This window comes from Sciurus carolinensis, chromosome 1 (assembly GCF_902686445.1).
Source record: "Sciurus carolinensis chromosome 1, mSciCar1.2, whole genome shotgun sequence".
NCBI classification, from domain to species: Eukaryota; Metazoa; Chordata; class Mammalia; order Rodentia; family Sciuridae; genus Sciurus; species Sciurus carolinensis.
The window spans coordinates 177,681,341-177,694,352 of NC_062213.1; the positions used below are offsets into that span (position 1 = coordinate 177,681,341).

The 13,012-nt window shown below is 39.1% G+C and overlaps 1 protein-coding gene across 1 annotated transcript in view; it reads left to right on the forward strand.

Annotated features, from left to right (window-relative positions):
• Positions 1 to 10,369, forward strand: part of Foxj3 (forkhead box J3) — a 108,841-nt gene extending 98,472 nt beyond the window's left edge. The window contains 4 exon segments of the mRNA XM_047552177.1: positions 2,644 to 2,745; positions 3,133 to 3,324; positions 5,263 to 5,370; positions 7,438 to 10,369. Of these exon segments, the coding sequence (XP_047408133.1) occupies positions 2,644 to 2,745; positions 3,133 to 3,324; positions 5,263 to 5,370; positions 7,438 to 7,553 (518 nt within the window). The 3' untranslated portion in view covers positions 7,554 to 10,369.
• Positions 10,370 to 13,012: the final 2,643 nt, after the last annotated feature.

Sequence of the window (13,012 nt, forward strand, 5' to 3'; positions counted from 1 at the left end):
CTTTAAATCTGAAAGCTGTCGGGAGGCTGAGACAAGAAGGATTGTGAGTTCAAAGCCAGTCTCAGCAAGAGCAAGGTGCTAAGCAACTCAGTGAGACCCTGTCTCTAAGTAAAATACAAAATAGGGCTGGGAATGTGGCTTAGTGGTCAAGTGCCCCTGAGTTCAGTCCCTGAAACCCCCAAAAAAGAAAAATACGAAAGCTGTTTTATAGTGTTTTTTAACCATTTGTCTTGTTTTACCGAAAGCACAAATAACCTAATGCATGTTTTTAAAAATTTTTCAAACAGATGTTTAAATATTTTGTTTGACTTTAACAATTGATTTTGTTTTCCTGGTTAGTAATTCCTGGTTAGGTTCTAGAATAAAATAAAAATAGTGAACTTGGGGCACTGGCACATGCCTGTAATCTCAGTGACCCAGGAGTCTGAAGCAAAGGGATCACAAGTTTGAGACCAATCTCAGTAACTCAGTGGTAGAACACCCCTGGATTCAATCCCCTGTACCCACCCACAACAAAAATGCAAATAGTTCTTGCCTTAATGGAATATTTCCTAAACATCTTGAAATTATTTTTAGATATACACCTAGAGAAAAAAGTTATATAAAAACCAGAATTTAAACTTTTTTGGGATCAAGTTAGTACTGTTGCCTGCCTTTAAATACCAGTATGTTTTTCAGAAATTTAAGCCTATTCTTAATATGATTATGGGGATTGACTCATGAGTAGAGATTGGGTCATCTGTAGAAGTCTGTTACTCTTGTCATACCTGCCTTTTTATTTAGTCTAATGATTGCCAGGGAAGAAAAAGGTACTGTTAGAGCTGGAAACAAATTATGATGTGCTTTGGCAGTCTGTTATGCCAGTGGTAACTTGCCCAGGAAGAATTAGATTTCACTGTGGGGAGGCAGGAGTAATTACTACAGTTGTGACAATAATTCATCCCTGTGAATGACTCATTTTGCATTTTTAAAGAATGGACTAAGCAGGTTGTCTTTAATAGGGAGGAAACAGGAAAGAAATAGAAGTGGTTTGAGTGCTCATTGTGTACTAGGCAGTATCTCATATTATCCTCCCAAATCAAATACAGATCACCACATTTTATAGATAAGAAAAATATAAATAAAAGAAGTAAAGCAGTTTCCTCAATATCACATTGCTGTTAAGTGCTAGAAATGGTTTGTATATCCTGACCTGTCTAATTTTGAAGCCTGCAACCAGTTACTCTAAAAGGACTAAAATCAATGGACATTTACTAAGTTGAATGGGTAAGGTGAGCTCACCTATTTTCTCTGCATGGGTTGTACTATTATAGCTTATCAAATAAGCATTTGTCAATGGAGCCCTCCTACTACTACCCCCAGTGGTGGAAAAAATCAGTCATAGCAAGAATGCCCTACTTCCTGGCATAATTTTGTTTCAGTGGGCCTTTGTGCTACTCTGACCTTCTGATTAAGAGATTTGGATTCTAATACTGCTTTGGCTATCAATTACCTGGGTGACTTTAATCATAAAATTCCTTTGAACCTTGGTTTTCTTATCTTTGAAGTTATTCTTAGACTAGAGGATCTGAGTATGACTTGACTTGAATGTTTGTAGCTTGTTTGGGGCATTAATTAAATTCTCTCCTCCAACGAATTTCTCCCTAAATTTATGGGCTACTTGAGGACAAGGTCATGTTGTCTGTGGTTCATTGTTTATTTTTAAAAATTCATATTAGCAGAATTTTTTAAGTACCCAGTAGTCGATACAACCAAGAGTTTCCTTGAGGTTTTTTCTTAAAAGTCTTTTTGTGTTAGCTCTCACCTTCATCCATTCAGGAGTGATCCTAAAAACAGCAACTTGGCAACTGTCACTGAATGGATGATTTTTTTCCTCTATTCAGCACCTTTTCATTGCGGGCAATTCTTGCCCCATGGCCCCTGCCCGGTGCCCACTTTCTGAACAGAGTATGGGTCTTAGACTCTCCTGATGGTGTCACATTCTGCAGAGGATACCATTCCTAACTAGAAAGGTCCTGACCTGGACTCATCAGCATTTCTTACATTCAATACTTTGGCAGGAGGACTATGTTAAGGCATTTCTTTTCTAATTTTCCTTGTAAGAAGCATCCACTGTTAGACCCATCTCTCTTAGGACAACAATGCATTATATTATACTGTGTATTGCTTCTAAATGCGTGCCTTTCTCAGTGAATGAGGAAGAGCATATCTTTTAAGGTCATAGAACTTTAAATAGAAGGAAGTACTGGTTTACATAACTTTTTGTGCTTGATCCTATAAAAAATGAAAAGAATAGCATAAAGTTTGATATCATAAAGCACTATGGCAATTTTTAGGCTGCCTAACTAGGGGTTAGAAGACTTGTGTTCAAGTATTAGATTCATCACAGGGACCTTGTTAAGTTATACCACCTCTCTGAGTTCAGTTTCTTTCTTTTGTAAAATGAAGAGAAAGTATACCCTTTCTGCCTATCTCACAGAGCAGATATGTCCTAACACTGGGCAAAATGGGTACCTGTCCCTTTCTAAGACTGGACAGGGATCAGCCAGTGTCAAAAATAAGATGAACTCATTGCCTTCCCTTAACATATTCTTCAAACTCTCACTATTCAAGAATTATAGTATTGTCAATATTACTTTATAGGTGTTCCTAATGATTGGTATGCGACGCTTGATATGCTAAAAGAAAGCTGTCGAATTGCCAGCAGTGTTAATTGGTCAGATGTAGACCTTTCCCAATTCCAAGGTGAGTACTGGTTCTTTCCAATACATAACCAAATATACATGCTTCTGTTTTGTCTGGGAGATTTTAAGTTTCTTTGTAGTAGAAATTAACATCTTATATAAAGGCATTTCTTTTGCAGATAGTAGCTTAAAAAGAACACTTTGTAAAATTCATAAAATATGTAGGCCAATTGATGTAGAAGAGGGTTATGGATGAGTTCTGAAAGAAAATTTGACCATATTTAAAAGAATTGGGCTTTGAGTAATCTCTCATTCCTCATTGCATGGGCAAATCTGCTGTAATTTAAAATGAGTCATTGAAAAATTTGAGGGCTAAAAAAAATTGTACCTTGCTATTTTCATTGCAGCATTTGCAGAACTGTGCTAACTGTAAATGCTTTCCTCATAGGTCTGATGGAGAGTATGAGACAAGCAGATCTGAAGAACTGGTCTTTAGATCAGGTTCAGTTTGCTGATCTCTGTTCTTCTCTTAATCAGTTCTTTACACAAACTGGCCTTATCCACTCACAGAGTAATGTTCAGCAAAATGTTTGTCATGGTGCCATGCATCCAACAAAACCTTCCCAACACATTGGAGCAGGTATGGGCTTAGGAATCTTCTTGATTTTCTCTCTCATTTGTATGAAATTCACTGTCTTAGGCAACTTGTTATTTTGCTAAAAAAGTTTGTTTTACTTGAAGAATAGACATAATGTCAGGTTTTTGTTGTTCAGTCTCTAAAATGAGACTGTAGAGAAAATGAGAAGTAATGAAAATTTCTATGTGAAAATAAAAGTAATAGAAATATGACAATTTCCAAAAAGTTTAGAATGTTTAATGTAGATTTATCTTTATTCCTATAAATAACCCTTCTCTAATTCCCACCTCCTCTGCCTTTAAAGTCAGAATTTCAAAGCCATAAAAAAATATTAATCCCCAATAAAAATCAATTTTGTCTTTTGGATGTGGCTTGGACTCTGAGAATGTGTAAAAAGAGAGTCTGTAGGACAGAGTTTGGAAAGTGTTAATGTATGATTTACCATATTACTCTTAGTAATGTGGCTTCCCCAACCTGGTGCAGTCTTTAGAAAGTGCATTAGCCATGCAGGTATTGACTGATGAGCAACTAGGGACAGGATTTTTTTTTTTTTTTTTTTTTTTTTTCTTTTTCCCCTCCAAGAATACAGGAACTATAACTTAAACGAAACTTTTCTCCTGCTTTATTTCCTAAATCATCAGTATGGTCAGTTAGAGAGCTCAGTTCTGACTATGAACTTTATTTTAAAAGGCATGTTATCTTGGAAGGCAGTGACTAGGACTTAAATGTCTTGGATTCTCTTCCCGTTTCTGGCTCTCTTCTTCTTTGGCTGTTTCCTCATCTGTGTGGTCAGAGGTTTGGTTCAGTTGGTTTGGTTAGGTCTTCGTTGCCATCTCAAGCCTGGGCCTGATCAGGTCTGACTTTTTTGTGGCAGGTGAAAACTTGTTGTAAGCAATGAGTGAGTGTGCTTTCTCTTAATTTGGGAGGAGGGAGTATTCCCTTTTTAATTTCTTCTGGAAAAAATGTTTTCTTTTAGTTTAATTATAGCATTGCTAGAATCCTAGTGTAATTTGTATGAAACACTAGAAATCCTTAGGGAAGTAGCCTTTCTAAAAGTCCAGATGTTCCTTACAATGTGAACCAGTTTTATGGTCCTTCTTCCCTATGAGTTAGAGTAGGGTGGGAGAAAACATGATGTTTTTCCCCCCTCCTGGTCTATTTTGCATAATAATGTAATGTAATTGACATTTTGGAGCCATTAACACTTGATGGCTTCTGTCAGTGAAAACACATTAAGAACTTTCTTAAATATCATTTGCTTAAGATCTGTTACACCCATTTCCACACTCCAGATTAATACATTTTTAGTCACATATGCTTGGTATGGGACTTTTACCTTGTACAGATCTTGACTGTTATTTTGTGTGTCTCGGTTACTTTGTTAATAAAGTAGAACACACATGATTAGGCTGTTTTGGGGTGAGGAAAATCAGAGCAAGAGAGAAATAGGCAATAGTTGGAAGAGTTTGTAGTTAGGAAATCTGGATTCTAGCCCTAACCCTGTCAAACTCATGTCTTTAGGCAAGTCAGGTTAACCTTTCTGAGCTTCAGTTGCCTCATTTGTAGAAAGGGAATGATAGTTTCTGTCTTGTTCTCCTTGTGGTCTTAGTGGGAAGGTCAGATAAAGTAGTGAGTATGAAAACACTTGTGAATTGATGAGGTATGTGACAACAACAATAGATATAACTTGCTTCTGAGCTTACAGAGAGTTAGTGGCAGTGGCAGAATTAGTACTAGTGTACACACCCTGGAAGACTGTTCAGAAGGCCAGCACCACCTTCTGGCATAACTTTGGCATTGGAAAAGAGTAATTTTTCTTTCCTTCTCCCTCCTTACGTTACCTGTTAAGTTTTAGGTCATAGTTTTGTTATGCTCTTAATGCTTTATTTGTTTTATTTATGGTAACATATTTTTCTTTTTTCTGCTATTTAATCTGGTTAGGAAATTTGTACATAGACTCTAGGCAAAATCTCCCTCCTTCAGTGATGCCACCCCCTGGTTATCCTCATATCCCACAGGCACTCAGCACTCCAGGAACAACGATGGCAGGTGAGAGAGTGTGTGTGTGTGTGTGTGTGTGTGTGTGTGTGTGTGTGTTACACTTGATGCTTCAGAGTTTATTCTTGAAAAGCTTGAGCTGCAGAAAGTGAAGAGGTTGTTTGTTTTCTCTCATATGTTGAAGCTTACAGAGAAAAAAAGGTACGTGGTCTCATTAAACTAGAAAGGATACCAGTAGAACCAGAGAACCAGAGGAAGGGAGAAGGAGAGGTACTAGGGTATGAAACTGATCAGACTATACTGTTCTATTGTGTGCACACATGAGTATGTAACAATAAATCCTTCTACTATGTATAATTATATTGTACCAATAAAAATAAATGTAAAAAGTTCTTTAAAAAGCTTAAGATGTCCCCATAATGAATGAGACTGCTTCAGAAAGGAGTGAATTTCTGTTGGGGATCTGGGGACAGAGTATCTGCAAGGATAGGACATTGACAGGCAATTAGCAGCCTTAGGGAACCTATTTTGATTAGCTCCTGTAGATTCTGCTCCATTTTTTCCACTGTAGTTCTCTCAGCTATAGTTTTTAGGGATACTTATAGAGGAGGTGAGTTGATAAGCTTAGTTGATAAGCTTTTCTCCTCCTATGTTCCTAAATATAAGGAAAGTTACATTTAGCTAGGGGACTGAAACATACTGTTAGAAGGAAGGGTCCTTAAGGATCACCTAGGTCAGAAAATAGGGACTGAGAAGAAAAGAGAACCTGCGTACGCCACCCAGTGTGAAGATGGCCAAACCAAGACTCAAGTCCTAATATCTGGATTCAGAGTCCATTGTTATTCTCATATATCATACCACACTTAACTTGGGCTATCTGAGGAAAAGAAAAGGTAATGTGTAGGATGGGGGTTTGCTTAAAACTTAGAATTGTGTGCCAGACAGTAGTGAAGGAGTGGGCCCAAGTGACTTGTGCTTTGATGAAGGGGAAGGATGCTCTGATTTTTGAGCACTCACCTAGTAATGTGTAGGTGGCATGATACAGTAGTTAAGGCCCCGAAGCCAGACTGTGAGGGTTTGAATCCTGGTGCTTTACTGCTTAGTAACTATGAGATTTTGATCAAGCTTCTGAACCTTCCTGCTTAAGCTTCCCTGTTAGTAAAGGGAACTAAGAACTCTTAGCTCCTGGGGTGGTTAGGAGGAATAAATTTAGGGTTATACGGAAATCACATAAATTAGTCCCTGAGAGCATGGTAGGGAATTTGTAAACTTCTGTTAAATAAAAAGCATACAGGCATTTCTGCCATACCAGGATATACTAAAAACTTCAGCATTTTGTATAATTGTATGTTAGAAGTTCTAGGAGACTAGTAAAAATTTTGTCATCTGAGTACTAACAAAAATAATGATTCAATAAAAAATTTAACAACTAAAAAGGATATACTTAATTCCAATAAAAGAGTGAGTTCTATGAAACTGATTTGGAAGGGATCTGTCAAGATACAGAGACAGGGGCGCAGAATGCACTGAAATTGGGAAGATCAGACAGATGCCAGAGTGATCCAAGAAGAATGCAGGTAGAGCAGGAATTGTGGACTCAACTCTTTCTCCATGGTTTACTGCAGTCCACTGTGTTGCTGTTCTCTATATTCACTTCAAAAATTAACTTGCTGTGGAAAATTCATTATGACCCAGTCTGACATCAGTAGTACACTGACATCATTCTCCTTACTATTCTTGCGTGAGCCAGTTTGTTACCCAAATGTATTGGAACAGAACAGACTATAAGACAAACTGTTGTGTCACACTTTTCTCATGTCTTCTTGCTATAGCCTGGTATAATGGAAAGCATGAGTTTTAGAGTCTGGTGAACTGAGTTCAGATCTTATCTTGTCCCCTTACTGTCAGTGTGGCTTTGGGTAACTCACTCATCCTCTTAAACCCTATCCTGTTTACCTATAAAATGAAGATCATATGAGCCGCTTGGTTGAAGGTTTATGGATAGACTAAGCAGACTGTATGTGCTGGGTACCTGATACATGGGAAGTGCTCAGTAGTGGGTAGTGTATTTCATTCTTCTCTCTCAAGTCACTACTGACATTGCTTTCTTCCTTCCAGGCCATCACGGAGCCATGAACCAGCAGCACATGATGCCTTCCCAAGCCTTCCAGATACGGCGCTCCCTGCCTCCAGATGACATCCAGGATGACTTTGACTGGGATTCAATTGTGTAGGGCTTGTTTCTGCAAGGCATCAGACCCCAGTGTCACCTTTCTGTGCAGTGAAGGGAAAGATTTTAAGAGAATCCAGTTGAGAAAACAAAGTTGCTAATCATTTCACCAATGTTATCAAAATTTCTTTTGAAGACAATCAAAAAGATTTAGCTGGATAACTTACTGCTTTTATCTGACCCAAACAAGTACTACATGTTTGTCTCCCTGCCAACTGCCCTATGTAGCTCCTAACCGTTGTGTGATTTGGACAGCTTTTTGCATATTTGTGTCAGTTTGATGTTAACCACAAGTGCCAGACTGATTTTTCAGACAGAGCCTATTTTGCTGCAAGCAGTTTATAGATACATATGTGTAAATATATGTACAAAAATTACTGAAAGGCTTCAATTTTTTTCTAATTGGATTATTATGTCTTGAAAAGAAAGTTACTGTCAGTTTTTATTCTTGTTAGGCTATTTTCTGCAGGATGCTTTTAATTGATGTAGGGAACTGAAAGAAAATAGATTTTTCCAAAGCTCAGTTTCCTTTATTTAATCTTTTTCAGAAGTGTGGGTAATAATGAATTCTGTCCAATAAGTCAACAAACACAGAGTTTGATACTCTTCAAACAATCCAGAGGGGCATGTTGTTCCTGAGCAGCATAAAGAACTGACCAAATTTGTTTTGATGCTTGGGAGAATATAGAGTATATGTTGTACCTTGTCAATGTCTGTTTCCTAAATCTACATTATGACAGCTCTGAAATTTGTTTCAATGGCTAGAAGCTGGGCATTGCTTGGCTCTAAACAAATTAATGCCTCCACATTCACTTATGTATTTATTATTCAGAAGTGTTATTTTAATATTTATTACTACCTTTTGTGAATGCTCAACTCCTATTGGGATTCACTAAGGAGAAATGTGGTGTTTGAAAAGCACAGAATTATTTTTCTTGATAAGAGTTTACAGACAAGACAATCAGAGGGACATTGTGTCATTCTCTTTATCATCACTTCTTTTACCAGGTGAGTATATTTCTCTATCTTAGCATTCCTGCTGATTGAGACTTAATAGCTAAATAGGATTTTTCTGGAAGTTGAATCAAAGACCATTTGGGCTACAGAACAACATGGCGGGATTCATGAAGCAAGTTTCCCTACTCACCCTTTTTCCATTTAAGTAGTACTGGAAGGAGGATGGAGCTACACATAGACTTCATTTACCTCCGTCTTCAGTGCAGTTGCTAAGCGGACTTTGGTTTCTGTTGTCCTGTGTGTGCATGACATTTGGTCACTTTCTTTGAAATGAAACCCACCTTGTAGGAGTTTTTCTTAGTTTTTTGTTCTGTTTCATGTCATCTCACAGTTACTTTGCATGAATTGATTGTCTTAGTTTTGTAATAAAACTAGGAGAAATGAGATTTTTTTTCCCTGATGAATAGGTTTTGAGTTGATTCTTTAAAGAAAAAAAGTTTTAAATTTTAATGGGGAAATAGGTCCCATCAAATCAAGGAGGAATGACTGCTCACTGGTTGCTTCTTTAGCACCTCTGGTCTCTATCAGCCAAATGCTAAATCACTTTAATTAGCCTTAGTGATTCTTTGGTTGAGTAATCTCTACTTGAACTAAACATACATTTTGTTTGTGTGTGTGTGTGTGTGTGTGTGTTTGTGTGTGTGGTTTTTTAAATGGAGCATTGCCTTGAAAGAGTCACTGGGAAGCCAGCCATGGTAAGAGCTGGTGACATTGGGGAGAAAGGAGGAGCTTTATGTTTCTTTGTCATTTGAACCTTGCTTGGTATGAAAAAGGAAGCTCAGTTTCAGCAGATCAGTAAAAATCAGAGGATGCTGGAAAGGCAGCCAACAGGCCCCTCTTAGAAGGATCAAGGCAAGATGAGATGGCAGCCTGCAGAGTAAAAGCTTCAAAAAAGGGGGAATGATTTTTAAAAGTCTACTCAAGTCACTGTTTCCTAGACACCAAAATATAACTGTTCTGAAACTGTCTGGATTGCTTGGGTAGAAATGTGCACTTTAAACAGTTTGGGTATTGGAATGCAGTTTCTTAAACTGAATGATTTGGATAGAAACACCAATAATGATTTTATAAATTTTGTGACGCCAATTTCCCATTTTGCAATCATTTAGTGATTTGCAGTGCTCAATATTTTTGTGAGTATTTAAACTTACCAGGAATGGCCCAGGAGGCAGTCTCCATCCAGACCTGTCCCACTCTCCTGTGACCCAGGGCTACTTCGTGAGTCACATAGAGTCCCTTTAATGGCCATTTCTGTTGGTAGTTGCTAATGCAAAAAAGCAAGTTCTGTCTTGGGCTTAGACTGACTAAAGACTTTTGGAGAAAAGAATAATAAATGCATGTAATCAAATGGGCACTCTGTCCGGGAAAATAATCCGACTGGCATTTGTGGCAGTTTTTGACATGTAAATGTATTCATGTGTGTTCTTGTAAATATGTGTCTCTCAAATGTCCTTTGAAGTGGGAGGGAAACAATCTGGGGATAATTTCAAATGGAATAGAGTATTTTGATATTGTTCATTCAGAGGGTGATGTGTACATATCTATATTGTATATATGTGATGAAAATGCATTGGCTTTTTGTGCAAACACAAACCTGCTCTCTGTTCTGCTGTTGGACAGTCAGTGTTTTAATGTTTCTACAGTTTTGCTATTGCACGATTTCATATTCTGCCTCTATGATGAGCGGCACCCATTCTTTGTAACTGTTTAGTGCTGTAAAGAAATATTCCAAGTGTCATTAGGATTGTTGCTGCCAGACTGATATGCATGAATGGCACTTAAAATAAATATATTACGTTAACTCTTACAACACTGATTGGTCCATGTCATTTGTTGCAGCTAAGGGAGTAAGACTGGAGCTAGTTCAGATGTGGCAATCTCAACAACACATGTAAACGTGTAGAATAGCACCCAGAGCATAAAACTTGGTGGTGCTCAGTGTATGCCAGTTGCCACGATCTTCAGGTGGAGGTACAGTGACTTGTCTTGATTCTTAGTTGACAAGTGACAGAGCTGATATTTAACTTCAGACATGTTTTTTATAGGGTCCTTTCATCCCAAGAGAATTCCCCTGTACCTACTCCACTTTGCTTCCAGTTTTGTTCCCAGCACTGCTTTCTCAGAGGGCTATTCCCAAAAGGCAAAATTGGAGATTATCATTTGCTGAGCAAATACTCAGTGACAGTGCCTTCCACGGGCAGCCCAGAGAGAAGAAAGGAGGATTCTGGTTTTAGGGGGTATAGACTTGCAAATGCCAATCCTGAGAAACTGGTCTGGAAGGCTACTCCCAGTGTTCCTTGGCAAGGCAAGAGTCTGATGGTGAGGGATTAGGTCATGCTGAGGAGGATGGGTGGATAGGGTCTAGGAAAGCCTCTTGTGAGTATGGGCTATTCATATTGAATCCTCAAATTATCCAAGTGCAGAGAAAGTAATTTTCATTGGCACCATTGCTGTGAACCTAGCCTGGGAGCTAGATTAGCATGGGGATTGTGGACTGATGTGGGAGGGGTGTCAGACTGCTAGTAAAGCACCAAGTACAGCCATTCTGTGAAAATAGTTGGGGTCCTGACTTTATCGATGTGAAAGCAGTCAAGCAACAGGCAGGCGAGTTGGACTAGGCAAGTTGGAATTGAACCAGGAGTCTCTCTCACATGAGGGGGCGGGCTTTGGACCAATCCCATGATCTACCCACAGCCCCTGGCTGCTTCTGATTTCACTTACACAACACTACCTGAAACATCAATTTATTGCAGTTTTACAGAAGAGAAAACAGGCTCAGATTAACTTGCCTAAATTCTCACAGCTCGTAGCAAATCTGGAATAATTCAGTCTGGTTCACATTCAAGAACACATTTCCTTTTACCTCCACTGCTGTCTTAAAAGAGAAATTAGCCTGGCACTGTGGCACATGCCTGTAATTTTAGCAACTCAGGAGGCCAAGACAGGACGATTGCAAGTTCAAGGTCAGTCTCAGTAACTTAGTGAGACCCTGTCTCAAAATAAAAAATAAGGACTGGGAATGTGGTACAATGGTAAATCGTCCCTGGGTTAAATCTCCAGTAGCAGGGAAAAAAAAAAAAAAAAAAAGATTTAAAAAAAAATATTTTTAAGCCAGGAATGGGACTACCTGCCCACTGTGTGTGTGTGTGTGTCCCCCTTGGAGAGTGGGGCTGTGCTGTACTCCCATCACAGGTTAAGTTTTGGTCAATAGCAGTGCCTTTCAAGGGCATAGTTAAATCTAGTTGCCTCGTACTAATTCAAGTGTACCTCCTCATCAAATGAAAGAGGAAGCAAGATCATTACACTCTAAATTCATTTCTCAAGGCTTTAACATGTAGCTTTGTGCTGCTATATACGTTGTCTTATTTGGTCTACAAAATAATTTGACATGTACTGTTACTGCCCCATTTTACAGAAAAAACAACTTTGGAGAGGGAAGGCACAATGCAGATGCATCATGAATGCATTCCATCGAAGGAATGCAAATTTTAAATGATGTTATAATGGAGTATTCATGGACGTGTGCCTCTGAATCAGGGAGACACAAGGCTCCAATCTGAGACTGTAACATTGGTATCTGCTTCCATGTACCTCTGCACAGGAGCATCTCACCACTGAGCAGGATTTCTCTGGCTAAAGATATACATGTTTGGGGCAACATGGACTTTGGGTGTAAGCCTGGTGCTTAATCTGGCACTAGTGGACCGATTACAACCAAGACCTAGAATAACTGGCCATGTTGGGCTTGCTAAGATGGGTTTCTACATCGGTACCTTCCTAGAGGATTCCCGCCCCCAACACACACACACACACACACACACACACACACACAAGCACAATCTCACTAAATTTCCTAGACTGGCCTTGAATTTGCAGTTCTCTTGCCTCTGCCTCCTGAACTGCTGGGATAACAGGCATGTGCCACCATGCCCCACTCCTAGGAGATTTTTAAGAGTGATTTTGAAGTTTCCTCCCTGCACGCCCCCCTCTGTATAAGGGAGTAACAGCATATGCAGAGCAAAACACTTGGTAATTGGCTACACCACAACCAGATTTCAAGTCAGAGCTGTTTCAACTCTCTCCTTACAAGCAGTGCCCTAAGCAACAGTGACCCCAGATGTACAGAATGGACAGCTGCCATCTATTAAGTACATCTTAACTTGGTATTACTTTTCCCAGGCGTTTGATTCAAATTGCATTTGCCATATTCACTGAGAAAGCTGTGTGGCCGATAGCTGTTACTACTAATCTCACATGAAGAATCTCTGCTACTTGCCAGGATCATCCAGCTGGTAAGTGGTAGATAATGATGATAACAGCAGAAGAGCTGGGAAGTCAAACCTGGGTCTTGCAGCTCCAGCCTCCACACTCTTCTCTAGCACACTGCTGTCCCTGGTCCTTACTGCTGTTCCCTAAGCCACTGACCATAGACTGAAGGCCTTGAAC